The following is a 15,790-nucleotide window of genomic DNA, read 5'->3' on the forward strand; positions in this document are numbered from 1 at the left end:
CTGACGTCATCCAGACTTGCGTGACCGCCACTACAGCCTGTGATTGGCTGCAGCGGTTACACGGGATGAAATGTCATCCCAGGAAGCCAGACAGGAGGAAAACGCAGGGAGTTCTGGGTAAATGTGAACTAATTTTTTTATTTCATAAATTGTATTTTGCGGGCGCCGAGCATTGTCATTCTTCAGCGCTAGTCACTGTCCAGGGTGCTAAAAGAGTTACCGCCGATCAGTGCAGCCCATTAACTCTTTCAGCACCCTGTACAGTGACTAGCGCTGAACAACCCTGCTCTTTCAGCACCCTGGACAGTACCATGCTCGGCGCTCGGAAACACGGAAATCACACGCCCGCTAAAACGGGCTCACGGACCCGTCAAAAACGGTCGTGAAAATGAAGTGTGCAGGAGGCCTAAGGAAGTTGTTGGAACCATGATTCAGAAGTCCTCAACTCCTACAGAGGAACTCGAATCATTTGGTGGCCTTAGTGAATCAGGGATTGCAGATGATGGTGTTTGGGTTGTAACTAGTTCTCACCATGTAGAAGGGCTGGTCCATACTGTACAAACAAATTGTAAGTATCCTATTCTGAGTGAGTGAGCAACTTGCAATGCAAGAGAGGGACCTTTTGTGGTCTGGTTCAGTGTAGATCAGGGGTCTCAAGCAAGCGGCCCGTTTGCGGCCCCTGGGGCAGTCATCTGCGGCCCACGGCACACAGAGCCGCTAGTACAGACTCTGCTCCGAGACTCTGTGGAATTCCCTGACATCGCTGTCCTCATATTGACAGCGATGTCTGGGGCTTCCCCAGAGCTGGAGTCCCATGCAGAGCGCTAGTATCGGCTCTGCTCCAGGACTCTGGGGAATCCACTGACATCGCTGTCCATACATCGACAGTGATGTCAGGGGCTTCCCCAGAGCAGGAGTCCCAGTGATGTCAGGAGCACAGCTGGAGTCCCAGGAAGAGCCTACTAGTGCTCTGCCCGGGACTCCATCTCTGGGGTTGCACCTGATATCACATTCCCGTCCAGGAGGATCCCCTGACGTCACAGTGTATGGAGAGTGACGTCAGGGGCTCCAACAGCAGAGGAATTCCCAGTCAGCAACGCTCTGGCTGGGGATTCCACACCTAGAGGGAGCCACAATGGCACTATCTACTTGGGGTGTGTGTGGCATTATCTGCGGAGGGCACTGTGGCAGCATCTGCGGAGGGCACTGTGGCAGCATCTGCGGAGGGCACTGTGGCAGCATCTGCGGAGGGCACTGTGGCAGCATCTGCGGAGGGCACTGTGGCAGCATCTGTGGAGGGCACTGTGGCAGAATCTACAAGTGGGTGTGTGGTATTATCTACAAGTGGGTGTGTGGCAGTATCTGCAGAGGACACTGTGGCATTATCAGGGGTGTGTTGCATTATCTACAGAGAGCACTGTGGCATTATCTACAGAGGGTACTGTGGCAGCATCTACAGAGGGTACTGTGGCAGCATCTACAGAGGGTACTGTGGCAGCATCTACAGAAGGCACTGTGGCATTATCTACAAGTGGGTGTGTGGCATTATCTACAAGTGGGGGTGTGGCAGTATCTGCAGAGGACACTGGCATTATCAGGGGTGTGTTGCATTATCTACAGAGGGCACTGTGGCATTATCTACAGAGGGTACTGTGGCAGCATCTACAGAGGGTACTGTGGCAGCATCTACAGAGGGTACTGTGGCAGCATCTACAGAGGGTACTGTGGCAGCATCTACAGAAGGCACTGTGGCATTATCTACAAGTGGGTGTGTGGCATTATCTACAAGTGGGTGTGTGGCAGTATCTGCAGAGGACACTGTGGCATTATCAGGGGTGTGTTGCATTATCTACAGAGGGCACTGTGGCATTATCTACAGAGGGTACTGTGGCATTATCTACAGAGGGTACTGTGGCAGCATCTACAGAGGGTACTGTGGCAGCATCTACAGAGGGTACTGTGGCAGCATCTACAGAAGGCACTGTGGCATTATCTACAAGTGGGTGTGTGGCATTATCTACAAGTGGGTGTGTGGCAGTATCTGCAGAGGACACTGTGGCATTATCAGGGGTGTGTTGCATTATCTACAGAGGGCACTGTGGCATTATCTACAGAGGGCACTGTGGCATTATCTACAGAGGGCACTATGGCACTATCTAAAAAGGGGCTGCCCAATCTTGACATGTGTGTCTGCCAAACGCTGCCAACTGATCCGCCAGACTGCATTTAGCGGCACTTAAACTGGAAAACTGGATTGTTGAAATAAGCACGTGGAAAAAACTCACAAATTTTAAACCTCTCGGTATTATTATAGTAATGTAGTATTAGTTTTCTAGTAATATAGTGTTATAGTAGATCAAATAACTAATTGATTAACAATAATTTTGTATTGTATCAAATTTGAAAGTAATGCAGACCGTCAACTTCCCATTTTTCCTATATGTGGCCCACTTACCCGGCCGAGTTTGAGACCCCTGGTGTAGATTATATAAACCAGGTCCTTTATGCCCCCTGGTGGTCTCCTTGGATATGGATGATATAAACAAGTACGGTACATTTATATGGAAGGAAGGGACTGTATGCCCCCTGGTAGCCTGATTGGATACAGGAGAAATAACCTTCCTACGCCCCCTGGTGGTCTGTTTTGTTATTTTATATAAAGTGAATTTATAAAGGAAAAATTACCTCTCTCCATAATCACGTAGTCTTCCTATCAAGGGTCCTCTCCAGGGATAGTCTACATTTTAGTTGCTCTATTTCCGTGGCTCAGTGCACTATATTTATCCCCCACACACACGTCATACATCAGAGACACGTTTCCCCACACACAGCGCCTTATACATAGATACAATATGGCCGCCTCCACGTACAGCTCACATTATTCATACAACATACTAATGACAACTTCTCTTCCACCTTTTTTTTCGTTTGAACATCCTGCTCCATATCAGGAGCTTCGCCAGAGGGCTGTCACATGATACACGAACATGGCGGTCATGTGACCGTGATGTCATCAAGGTCCTTCCAGGCGATGGTAAGGAGCCAGTACAGACCGGAGCGCCGGGGACAGTTGTAGTAAGTAACGTGCCTCTATCGTATGGTGTGCTGTAACATGGCGGGGCAGTGACGTCACCTGTGCACGCAGGCTGATGTGTAGCGGCACTGACGCTAATAGATGAATATTGTTTATTAATGTAAATAAACGGAACTTCTAGTCAGTGACTGGAGTCTGGCTCATTACGCATAATGTAGGGTTTGTGCAATTGAAGTTGTGTGAAGTGCCAGAGAAGTCAATAGAAATAAGCCGTAATTACACGTGTGCATGGGGCCTTTACCCTATAGATTTTCTGACTCGTATGAAATGCCATATTGTACTGTACTATGTGCGTCATATGTTAAGAGACTGCGCATTGCGGTGGACTGTGAAGTTGTAGAACCAATACGTTTACCTCAGTATTTTCAAATCTGAAATGGTTCTAGTGCGTCAAAAATTAGTTGCGTCATTTGTGACTTGTTTTAGTTCACTACCTCTATTCCCCCCCCCCCCCATTTCTGTCATACAGAGCTCACGCAGGGCTATAACCGTAGCCCAAGTGTTTCATAAATAGGATGCACATTGCGCCATTTTTCTGCTGCTTTTCATGTGAAATCTGTGGTCCGGTGTGTTGGAGTGACTGCACCTCTGCTTCATTTATAGGGATCCAGTGCTGCCCCCTCGCCCTGGCGGGTCATGTACGATGCCATGTGGAGACCCTGTGGTTCTATTATTGGGATCTATTCACACATTCCCGCTGCGTTTCCAGTATAGATCGGGGAATATTCCTAACGTATGCCTCTGATGCTTGTTATACATTGACATACTTTGCCCGTTGACTCCCATTATAAAACACGTAAATGTTTCTTGCAGGGTTCCTCTGTATTGAGTAGCATAGTCCACTTCTCTACGCAATAACGTTATATCGCCCTATGTATGCCAATTGGACCCTCCTTTTTTTTTCTCATACGTCAGGTCAATGGGGCCCGATGAACACGTTTGTCATATATAGCGATACTGCATTGTGAATAGAGCCCGACAGACCTGTAGACATTGAGGCACCAAATTCTCCTCTAGAAGAAAATGCTTCGAGGGGAAAATAATGCCACAATCTTCTTCTCAGCCGTTCTGTATGAATCCATGAAATTGTATGCCTGTGTCTAAAACCGGGGGTACAGTTTGGACCCATTGCAGGCTATGGCGCTGTATTGTTGATGTGTATCACATCCATAACGTTTTACTGTGCAGCAATCTGGTTGGTCAAGCAGACTCAAGTAATATACAGGTTGAGCTTTTTAGAAGTGTCCTGAATAGGACCTCAGGGGTTCGCTACGACCCAATGACTTTATTTTCTATAAGACTATGTTCACACACGAACTCAAAAACGATTAACGATTTTCGCAGCGTTTTTAGCGGCCGTTTTTGGAGCTGTTTTCCATAAAGTCAATGAAAAACGTCCCAAGAAGTGACCTACGTTTCTTTATCGTGGCCGTTTTTTTACACGTCCGATTTTCAAAACGGCTCATCTGAACAGAACGCCGTTTTTCACATTGAAATCAAAGGGCAGATGTTTGGAGGCGTTCTGCTTCACATTCTACGGCCAGAAAAAACAGCAGAAAATAGGCCGTGTGAACATACCCTAAGATGTCCTGAGGGTATCTCCTGGTGACAGATTATCTTTCAGGATGCTGTAATGTCTACAGGATTGTTTTGTTGTTGGGGGTCCGTAATGCATCCGTATTTGATCCATATATACGGATTCGTAAAAAAAAAACAGAGGGAGCCTACAAATGATGTCACCAACATGTTGCCCAGCAATGCTTCCGTAACTACGGACGCACATCCGTAGCTCCGTATTTTCGGAAGCGCCTATAGGCTTCTATGGGAGAGTCCATGTCGTAATTACGGACAAGAATAGGACAGGTTCTATAATTTTTTTCAGCACGGACACCCATCAGTAAAAATATGGAAAGGTGTCTGAGGCCAATAGAAATGAATGGGTCCGTGATTACGGATGAAAAATATGGTTGTGTGCATGGGGCCTTATACATGACTTATCTGGCTACTATGTAAATTGCAGTTTTTGCATATTTGATAAGGAACTAAGAAATGTTTCCGCAATGATTGTACAATGATGTCTACCTATTGCAGTGGTTAATATTTACATGTTTGGATTGCAGTTAGATAATACTTTTCAGGCTGAAAATGCCTTTTGTTTCTGGCCATGCATCACATTTTCTAAAGTCTGATCAAAGTCTAATCTAGATTTCGAAACTATAGAACGGGCATGTCCTTTAACCTGCATTTATCTGTTCACCTCAGTCCAGGATATTAACCCCTTAGTGACCACTAATACGCCTTTTTACGTCGGTCACTAATGGGCTTTAGGCTAGGCTGACGCCTTTTCACGTCAGCCTAGTCTAAGTCCTGCACGGGTCTCCCGTGCAGGCAGGAGCCGGGGCTCTGCTGTCTGATGACAGCTGAGCTCCTGCTCCAACGCCCGCGATCGAAGTTTACTTCGATCGCGGCCGTTTAACCCGTTAAATGCCGCCGTCAATAGCGACCGCGGCATTTAGCTTTGTTTGTTTACAGAGGGAGTGCGCTCCCTCTGTCACCCATCGGCGGCCCGCGAATGAAATCGCGGGTCTCTGATGGGGTGTCATGGCAGCCGGGGGCTTGAAAAAAGCCCCCAGGTCTGCCCTGGACATATTCCTGTTAGGACGCGCCGGAGGCACGTCCTAACAGATTGCCTGTCAGATTTACACTGACAGGCAATAATGCTCTGGTATACGAAGTGTACCAGAGCATTATAGCAGCGATCGGAATATCGCACAGTAAAGTCCCCTAGTGGGACTAATAAAATCAGTCATCAAAGTGAAATAAATCTTATTAATAAAAAGTACAGTAAAAAAATAAATCCATTTTTTTCCATAAAAAGTGGTTTTATTTAGTAAAAGTGTAAAAAAATAAAAAAAGTACACATGTGGTATCGCCGCGACCGTAATGACTCCATTAATAAAGTGAATATGTAATTTAAACCGCAAAGTGAACACCGTAAAAAAAAAACGCAAAAAACCATGGCGAAATTGCAATTTTTTTCCATTGCCCCCCAAAAAAGTCATAATAAAAATGAATCAATAAGTCCCATGCACCCTAAAACAGTACCATTCAAAACTACGTCTTGTCCCGCAGAAAACAAGCCCAAAAAATCACTACATTGATGGAAAAATAAAAAAATTACGGCTCTTGGAAAGCGACGATGCAAAAGCAAATAATTTTAGTTCAAAAGTGTTTTTATTGTGCAAAAGTCGTAAAACATAAAAAAACCTCCACATATGTGGTATCGCCGTAATCGTACCGACCCATAGAATAAAGGTAACATGTTATTTACATCGCACAGTGAACGGCGTCAATTTAAAAACGCATAGAACAATGGCGGAATTTCAGGTTTTTTTTTATAATCCCCCCCCCCCAAAAAGGTTAATAAAAGTTAATATAAAAATTATATGTACCCAAAAATGGTGCCATTAAAAAGCACAACTAATCCCGCAAAAAACAAGTCCTCATACAGCTATGTAGACGAAAAAATAAGAACGTTATAGCTCTTTGAATGAGACTATAGAAAAACGAATAAAATAGCTTGGTCATTAAGGCCTAAAATGGGCTGGTCACTAAGGGGTTAAAGGACCAGGCAAGCTATCGCTTGCAGCCTGAAACTTAGTGCAAGGTTACAACTATATATATATAAAAAATTCCCATGTCAAAGATGTCCAAAGTCTACATAGGCTATGGACACCTTTGCAGACATTTTTTTTTATTATTATTATTGCATTGTATGTATTTTATAAAGAATAAACATGTAAACATTTTTGGGGAATTAAAAATGTTTCACGGTTTATCTTCTGCAGCTTATATGTCTTACAATAAAATACAAGCTGCTAGATACTATTCAGTGCTTATTCCAGCAGAACATCTCATTCTCTAGCCTCTCTCTTTGCTCTCCTGATGGCTATTCTAAAGGCCCGAAAAATGGTCACTTGTTGTCAGCACAGCTTCTTGTGTGAACAGGGGATGTGCTGCTGAAAATGATACAAATGTATGGGGACGAGTCATCGTATTCATGATGTTTTGTTTCCATACGTTCCAATCATTGCTCCGTTTAAGTGGAGCAAATGAGCGCTGATCAACATGCTGTATTGTCGATCGGTGCTCGTTTGCCAGGCAGAATATGCCCATGTAAAAAAGCCTCAAGATGACCTTTTTACAAATAAAGACACATTAATCAAATAATATGTCAGCTAAGGCTTCGTTCACATCTGCGGTAGGGCTACGTTCTGTCGGAGCTTCCCGTCAGAACGGAGACCTGACAGACACAAACGGAAACCATAAGTTTCCGTTTCCATCACCATTGATTTCAATGGTGATGGATCTGGTGCAAATGGTTTCTGTTTGTGTCAGTTGTGCAAGGGTTCCGTCGTTTAGATGAAATCAATAGCGTAGTCGACTACCTTGCACAACTGACAGAAACGGAAACCACGTCGGAACGGAGCCCTAGCGCGGATGTGAACGAAGCCTTAGAATAGTTTTCAGGAGAGCAGAGAGAGGCTGGAGATAAGCCGACAATAAGCTGGTCTGTGGCACGGAGTACTGAATGGCATCTAGCAGTTATAATCAATACAGTGAAAACGTTTTTATTAAAACCGATTGTAAACTTTTTTTTTTTTTTAACTTTTTTATAATATACATAGCAATAATAATAGAAAAAGAGTCTGCGAAGGTGTCCATAGCCTGTAAGGCTTTGTTCACGTCTGCGTCAGGGCTCCGTTCCGACGCAAATCTCCATCGGAACGGAGCCCTGACGCAGTTGTGAACATAGCCTAAGAAGCTTAGATTCCCAAAAAACTGGACAACTTTAAAATTCTGCATTTTTGGAGATGACTACCGCTACAGCTCATAGATCAAGGGGGGTGGTTAACTCCTTGTAACCTGCTGCAGCGATGCTGCAGGCCAGAGAAAGGGAGGTATATATTGGGTATATATTTGGCATAAGCAAGAATTTGCAGAAAAAGAAAAAAAATGTAAACAAAATCTGCAGTTTATTCTGTCTAAGTGTAAATAATAGATTTATTTTTAAATTTGCAGTGACTTTTCATAATAAGTTATGTCTTGCACATTTGTACTTAATTCAATGTTATTTTATTTAGGGGTTAAAGTTCTTTGTTTATGGAAGAAAAATGCTGCTAAATCCAGTCATTTCAAAACTAGCAGGGAAGAGGGTTGTACTGGCCAGCGCATCTCCTCGGAGGCAAGATATACTCTCCAATGTGGTAAGAATGTTATATATGTACACCCAGCACTGGACCATTCTCATACGATGCCCCACTTTTTTTTTTTTATTGTCTAACAATAAAAAAAAAGTAATACGTTTTTTTGTTTTTTTTATTGAGAGTTCTTTGAAATTGTCTAAAATTATTCTACTAACGTTTCATGCATATGGCCATATTATCAATCTGAGCATGGGCCATATATTTAGTATTAAGGACATGATCGAATCTTGTCCTGAGAGATCAAGAACAACTACCAATAATGCTTCCCTAATCTCTCAGGGCAAGATATGATCCCATTCTTGGCACGAAGTATACGCTCATGCACAGAACCAATATGTGGCCACGTTTCTAAGGTGCTCTGTATAGATCCTTAAAGTCTAGCCTTTTAAAAACTTTTGACATTTCATAGTGACATATCAGAAGTTTTGATCGGTGGGAGTCTAAACACCGAGACCCCCACCGATCACTAAAACAAAGTGGCAGAAGCGCTTGGGTGAATGCTGTGGCTCTTCGTTTGTGATCGGCTTTCCTCGGAAAGCTCAGCAGGCTGTGTACAGACTCCTAGACTTTCTTTGGCTTTTCTCGGAGCGGTCTTTAGGTTCCAATCAGAAACGAAGCGGCACAGCACTCACCCGAGCACTTCTGTTGCTTTGTTTTAGTGATCGGTAGGGGTCTCAATGCTCGGACCCCACCGATCAAAGCTTCTGACATGTCACAATGCTCTGTTCATCACCTGCATTCACTCTGCACATAAGGCTTTACATACACAGTACAATCTGCATGTAACACGCTCCGGTTTAACAGCATAATATTTATGCTGTGTGTGATCTGAATCTTAGAGGACCTGTTATGTTCCCAGAAATGTTAATCTGCTGCCATACCTGCAATACCACCCTACCCGACCCCAATCCAACTCCATTTATTTCATGTTTGTAGCTGCCTCAAGTCCTCTGTCTTAATCCCATTCATGTCGGCGGCTGATATGCTAATTTATGCGTAAACTGGTCGTGGACCTAATGCGCACACATAACCTGTGCAGGAGAGAATGTACTCCTGTCCCTCATTTGGACCTGCGTGTATGTCGTTATTGGGAGGGGAGGGGGGCGATTTCCAGTATCTCTCCTGGTTCAGAATCAATTGGCACTACAGCAAGTATTGTAAAGCTGGATTTTGCTCCAGTACACAATATTGCATATTGCAACTTTATTTGTTTCATTTGGTATTAGTTCTAAAATGTTCGTAAATGTATCATGTATTTTATATTTCAGTCATATCCATACATTTTAACAATGTTTTTTCTTTACATGTAACGTGGCTTATGTCCATCCTGTTAATTTTGACTCTTGGTTTAAAAGCTTGGGGCCGATGACATAAAGCATGTGTCTTAAAATATTTAATATTTTTGATTTAAAATTACAGGGCTTTCGTTTTGAAGTGGTTCCATCTTGGTTCAAAGAAACCCTTGACAAATCCTTGTTTTCTGCACCATATGAATATGCTGTTGAAACCGCTAAACAAAAGGCCCTGGAAGTCGCCAGGAGAATGCATGTGGTTAGATATTACGCCATTTTTTATTTTTTTTTTACTTTTTATGTATTTTCTAGTTTATTAGTTAGATTTGTTTAGATCACAATTGGAATGCAAAAGAGGATAGAAACGGAGGAAATGTGTGAAATCAAGTGGACGAGTTGCCCATAAGAACCAGTCAGGTTTCTGCTTTAGAGTATCGAAAAATCGGAAGCAGAACGCCTCCAGAACATCTGCCCATTGATTTCAATGGGAAAAATGCCATTCTGTTCCGACGGAGCGTTTTTATACGCGTAAAAAAACGGCCGCAAAAAAGTCTCTTCTTAAACCGTTTTTGGAGCCGTTTTTCATTGACTCTATAGAAAAACGGCCATAAGAAACGCGAGTTGCTTAAAAAATGGCTGAAAATCAGGAGCTATTTTTTGCTAAGCGTGTGAACATAGCCTTAATGGGGGGGTTGGTTCCTTACGTAACTCTCATAGACTACAATGCAGAAACTCTCTTTCTTTTTTCAGCCATCATTAGTTGTAGGGTTCTTTTTTTTTTTTGTTTTTTCTAAAAAGGTAAAACGTAATTTTTGTTTTTATATATTTTTTTTATAGCGTTCCCAGCTGCATTTTTCTGACAGAGCACTAAATCCTCGGAAGATAATTTTTAATGTGAACATACTGACTGACTGCAGCCATCACTAGAAGGAGAATGAGCGCTTACTTCATACTAATGAACTCCATAATAACACAGTACGCAGTAAGCTTCGTATCTCACCCTAGTGGTGGCTGCGTGTTATCTTTTAAATCTATGTCCATGCAAGGCATTTGGCTCCCTGACTTCTATGAAGAAAATATTCCGCATAGAATCTGTGACCTAAAAATGACATGATGATAAAAGGGGGAGATTCACTTTAAGTTAGGTTCTCAGCTCTATATGTGCTGCCGGACCGCATAAATTGTTTGTGTAGTTGCATATGGCTGCCATTGACTGTTGCATTGAGGCTTAATAGCAGATGTAAACATAGCCTAATGCAAAGGTAAGTTGGCAAATGTCATGTCAAAAGGACACTCATATAGCAATCAGCAGTCTATACGTTGGACACATACATTAATAGAATATCTCCAGTGTATATGTTGAATGTAGTGGCCAAACCTGATGGGTGAACCTAAGCCTGAGCACAGGTCACTGGTTGCTATGAATATGCCATAAATGAATACCAAGTTTGTTGTTTTTTTTTTTACTCTTTAATAAGTAGTACAAATAATGCAAGACAATGCCTATGTATAAATCACAGTAAAAAATAAATGCAGTCATCATACATTAGGTACAAAACATTAAAGAACCCCCCCCCCCCCCCCCAAAATGCACTCTCGCTACCTGCTTCAAAGCAAAGGACTTCTCAGGATAATAGGAAATGGGTGTTCAGCCAATGCGAAAGCTCCAAAGAATGCCAAGCTGTGTATTTAAAACTGTAAGTAATGACCAACCTGTAATGGAAGAATTTCAATAATTCTCTTCCATGTGGTAAAGTAACGTTTAGTACATTTTTCTTCTTGTAGCAAGGTATTAGGCCAATCTATATAAAAAGCGATATTCTACTATAGTATAGATGAGAGAGAAGAAAACCGTTACTGGGTTTGCCCAATGACGAATACTTTTATTCGAGGCACTGCCCCAAATATAAAGAAGGTTACTCTACATTACTAAGACTATCACTATCACTATAAAAGTATATTAAATATATACCATTCAAGTGTCAATTGCAATAGAAATCTAGAAGGTATGTAATGGGTGATTCCTAAACACTTGTGCTTGAGGGCATCCCAAGGTGCTGGTTTACCTCTCAGGAAATGTGTGTTACCTAGAAAAGGTAAAACTACTGAAATGTGTGGAGACGGCTTTATATATTTTCCTCATCTGATGCCAAGCTAAGATGGTAGACTGTAATAAGGGGTAGACCTTTATTTCTTATACAAAATTTGTACAGCTTCACTTTTGAAATGGTCAGTAGGGACAGTTATGCTGCTTTTCTAAAGTTTAACTTCAAAATTGAGAACTTAAAGGGGTTTTCCCACGAGAGATGTTTTTGACATCCACAGGATATGCATGCTACGCTGCTTCTGTAACTGGCATTCACTACTATTGGGGTTACGGATACAGCGTAGCTCAGCGGGTTACTCTGTTTAAGTAACTCACGACCATATAACCTTTTTCATGGTCAGAATTCGCCTCATTCAGCCGCAGCGCATAGCGGCTGAACGGGGTTTAGGTGGCCCTCTTCTGGAGATAGGTGCGGGTCCCAGAGGTGTGACCCACGTCTATCTGAAATTTATGATGAATAGGTCAAAAATGTCTCTCGTGGGAAAACCCCTTTAACAGATTTTTTGCTCTTGTCTTTAGAAGCACCTAAAGACTCCTGATATAGTAATTGGAGCAGACACCATAGTGGTAAGTAGAAACTTTAATATAATTAACATGTATTTATTTCTTAGAGGATTTATAGTGATCTGCACAAAGAAAAAAAAATTTAGGTATCAGTTTACTATAAAATTCCCTGTCTTAGGCTTCGTTCACATCTGCGCCAGGGTCTTGTTCCGACGTTCCGTCTGAGCTTTCTGTCGGGACCCAGACTGACACAAATGGAAACCAAAGGTCGTTTTGACGGAATCAATAGCGTAGTCGACTACGCAGGGAATTCCGGGCGAAAAAGCTCACCAAACAGTGGTGCGGTTTTTCGCCCGGAATGTCTGCTGGGGCCGCACAGGGCAGATACGCTGCATGCTTTTACTGCTGCATTGACCGGCTGGCTAGCAGGCTGGCCTCCTGGGATCCCGTTTCATCCCAGGAGACTGCTGCAACCTTCTGACGTTATCCAGGCCGGCCTCCTGGGATGATGTCATCCCATATGTCCACCGCTACAGCGTGTGATTGGCTGCAGCAGTCACATGGGATGAAACGTCATCCCAGGAGGTCGCGCTGGTGGGAGGAACACAGACTTCTGGGCAAGTATGAGTTTTTGTTTTTGTCTGAGTTGTGTTTTTTGCAACGGGATCGCTGCGAACCCCGCCGCAAAAAACGCAACAACTGCAATTTGTTACAGGATTTACCTCCCATTGAACTCAATGGGGAAATCCCGCAACAAATAAGCAGCGTTTACGCAAATACAATTGACATACTGTGGACTGAAATTCCGCACCACAAGTCCATTTCTGAGCGCTTTTTTTCCGCTCAGTGATTACGCAGCATGTGGATGAGATTTGTTTTATCTTATCCACTTTATTTGCTGTGGGTTTTCCGCAACTAATTCCGTTTAGGAAAAAGCACATTATTTACGCAACGTGTGAACTGACCCTAAAGGCCCTTTTACATTGGCTAATTATTGGGCAAACGATCGTTCATAGAATGCTTGTTCCCCATAATTGCCCTGTGTAAACAAGGCAGCGATCAGCAAATGAATGAGCAAACGTTCGTTCATCTGCTGATCGTATCGTTTTAAAAAAAGTAAAATTTTCTATATTCTCGTTTCCGGCAGCGCATCTCCCTGTGTAAACAGGGACACGCTGCTGACATGATAATGTATGAGGATGAGCGATCAAAGTAACGAGCGCTCGTCCCCATACTAGCTACTTCTGAAAGGAGCAAACGAGTGCTGATCACCGAGCTGTCACGTTGATCAGCGCTCGTTTACATGGCCCAAGATGGGCCGTGTAAGAGGACCTTAAGATATTAGCCCCGTGAGAGCTGATATGGCTGATAAACAAAAACGGGGATAAAAAAACCTGTTGTCTTTGTAACACACTCTTGCAATCCAGTGCATTTAAAAAAAAAAATTAAGCCATTTTGCAAACAGTCGGGTTCATACATGACATTTGCAGTCTTGCTCATTTTAATGGCAGTATGCACTTAAAACAAAAAAAGTTCTAACGATATTCTAGACAATTTAAAAAAAACAAAAAAACTCTGCCCTTTAGGCCGTATTCGGTATTTGTCAGTGTTGGGCCCCATTCACACGACCGTAAAAAATCTCCATAATTGCGGACCGCAATACGGTCCGCAATTACTGACCTGTTTAGTTATATTGGCCGCGGACACCTTTTCAGTATCGCTACGGAACGGTCTCCGTGCCATAGAACTGTGCCGGGAATTATGGAGCATGCCCTACTTTTCGGATTTTACGGGCCGTGTTCCCATACTTTGTATGAGAGCACATCCAGAAAATGCGGCCCGTGGCCATCTGCGGCCGGCCGGGCCGTGATCACGGGCACGGCTGTGTGCATGAGGCCTTATACTGTAGATTAAACAGGTTTTATGTAGTAGGAACGTTCGTTATGTTGACGTACTATAACTGAATTCCACCCTTAATTTAAATCATTTCCTCTGCCTGCCTCGCTTCTTTCACAGGGAGGAAGTGTATTGTATTTTACAGTGCCTTTATACCCAAGTCTTTCTGCATATCAGTTATATTAAAATACCGATGTGACCATTCGATTACATGACAATAATGCCTTTGTTGTAAATCTTCACATCAATTCCATTCAGTTTTATACATTTATGTGGTATATTATAACGGTGTTGGGCTCTTTTTACAGACTCTGGAAGACGCCATTCTTGAAAAGCCTTTTGACAAACAAGACGCTTATAATATGCTATCAAGGTTGGTTCTTTTTTAGTAAATGGCTGATTTTGCTTTGGATTTTGTATTAAAATGTATTACAATCGCTCACTGTATTTTGTCAATCTTTTGTACGCTTTATGAATGGTGTGCCAAAGGTAACACTAAGAATTCTTTCTTCAATATCTCATAGGTTGAGTGGCAAAGAACATAGTGTATTTACAGGAGTTGCAATTGTGCATTGCAGAAGTCAAGAAGGTATTTTTTATATTTGTGTTCAGATTCTATTTGGCTTTTAAACACGATTATGAACTACATTGATAGTGTTCGTCGAAAGAGTACGAAGGATAGCAGAAAAAACATTTTGTGCTTAGTAATACTTTTATTTGTCTCTAAATATGGGAGCCTATGGGTGACAGATGGCACTGTTAGGCATCCATCACAGGTGTACGTTCGACGTATACGTCGAGGAGCTCCAGTGACATAACTGTCCATATATAAGCCGTTATGTCGCTGAAGCTGCCTGCACAGCAATTTTGCCAGGGGACACCAGTTTTGAGGAAGCTGCTGATGTCACTGTCCATGTATGGAAGGCTAAAACGCAATGTGAAGAGGGCCTTCTAAAGGCAGAATAAACAAACATTATTTCATTGTATCCTAATCTGAACATTCCTGTTATTGTGACACCGCATCACCAACCAGTCTGTTATATGTACCTTAAAGGGAAAGATTATTAAAGGGACATTACAGGTTCAGCAAATAACGCGTACTCCTTGTGTAATGAAAGTCTCCGATATACTTTATTTATCAATTATTTGTCAAGTTCTCTGCTTGTTGTAATTCAAAGTGAACCTTCATTGTTTTCTTCTAGTGTATAAAAATGTGTCCATGGTCCTATAATGGACACACAGGTGCACAGCTTGTTACAAGACACCGCTATGATACCTACCTTAGCTGTGATGAGCCGTGCACCATCACATGACCAGGACAGAATGTTATCCTCTGGAAGTAAACAATGAAGACTCCCCTTGAATAACGCCAAGCAAAAGCTTATAAGGGTTTTCATAAACCATTTCTGGGTTCACATGCTGCGGTTATTTTTTGCATTTTTTTGGGGGGTTATAATGGCTGGAAAGAAAACTCATTTGAAAAAAATGTGTGTGTTATAACACGAATTGATGCGGTTTTGCAATGGGGTGATTGGCCACACGGTATTTACAGGTGACACCTGTAAATACATTTTTCACTAGTAAAAACAGCTCCGTCAATACCCGCTTGCAAAACAGCGGTAAAAATGTG

General features: G+C 42.6%; 1 protein-coding gene across 5 annotated transcripts in view; it reads left to right on the forward strand.

Annotated features, from left to right (window-relative positions):
* The first annotated feature begins 2,899 nt into the window (after positions 1 to 2,899).
* Positions 2,900 to 15,790, forward strand: part of ASMTL (acetylserotonin O-methyltransferase like) — a 61,381-nt gene continuing 48,490 nt past the window's right edge. Inside the window, exons 1-6 of one of the 5 annotated variants that reach the window (XM_075854001.1) lie at positions 2,900 to 3,075; positions 8,239 to 8,361; positions 9,781 to 9,912; positions 12,280 to 12,327; positions 14,469 to 14,533; positions 14,685 to 14,749. In XM_075854001.1, the coding sequence (XP_075710116.1) occupies positions 8,269 to 8,361; positions 9,781 to 9,912; positions 12,280 to 12,327; positions 14,469 to 14,533; positions 14,685 to 14,749 (403 nt within the window). In that variant the 5' untranslated portion in view covers positions 2,900 to 3,075; positions 8,239 to 8,268. Of the gene's footprint in view, positions 3,076 to 3,144; positions 3,195 to 3,229; positions 3,249 to 3,716; positions 3,828 to 8,238; positions 8,362 to 9,780; positions 9,913 to 12,279; positions 12,328 to 14,468; positions 14,534 to 14,684; positions 14,750 to 15,790 lie in introns of those variants that run through there. The other 4 variants (XM_075854000.1, XM_075854003.1, XM_075854002.1 and 1 more) reach the window with 4 other exon arrangements.

Source organism: Rhinoderma darwinii, chromosome 2, assembly GCF_050947455.1.
Source record: "Rhinoderma darwinii isolate aRhiDar2 chromosome 2, aRhiDar2.hap1, whole genome shotgun sequence".
NCBI classification, from domain to species: domain Eukaryota; kingdom Metazoa; phylum Chordata; class Amphibia; order Anura; family Rhinodermatidae; genus Rhinoderma; species Rhinoderma darwinii.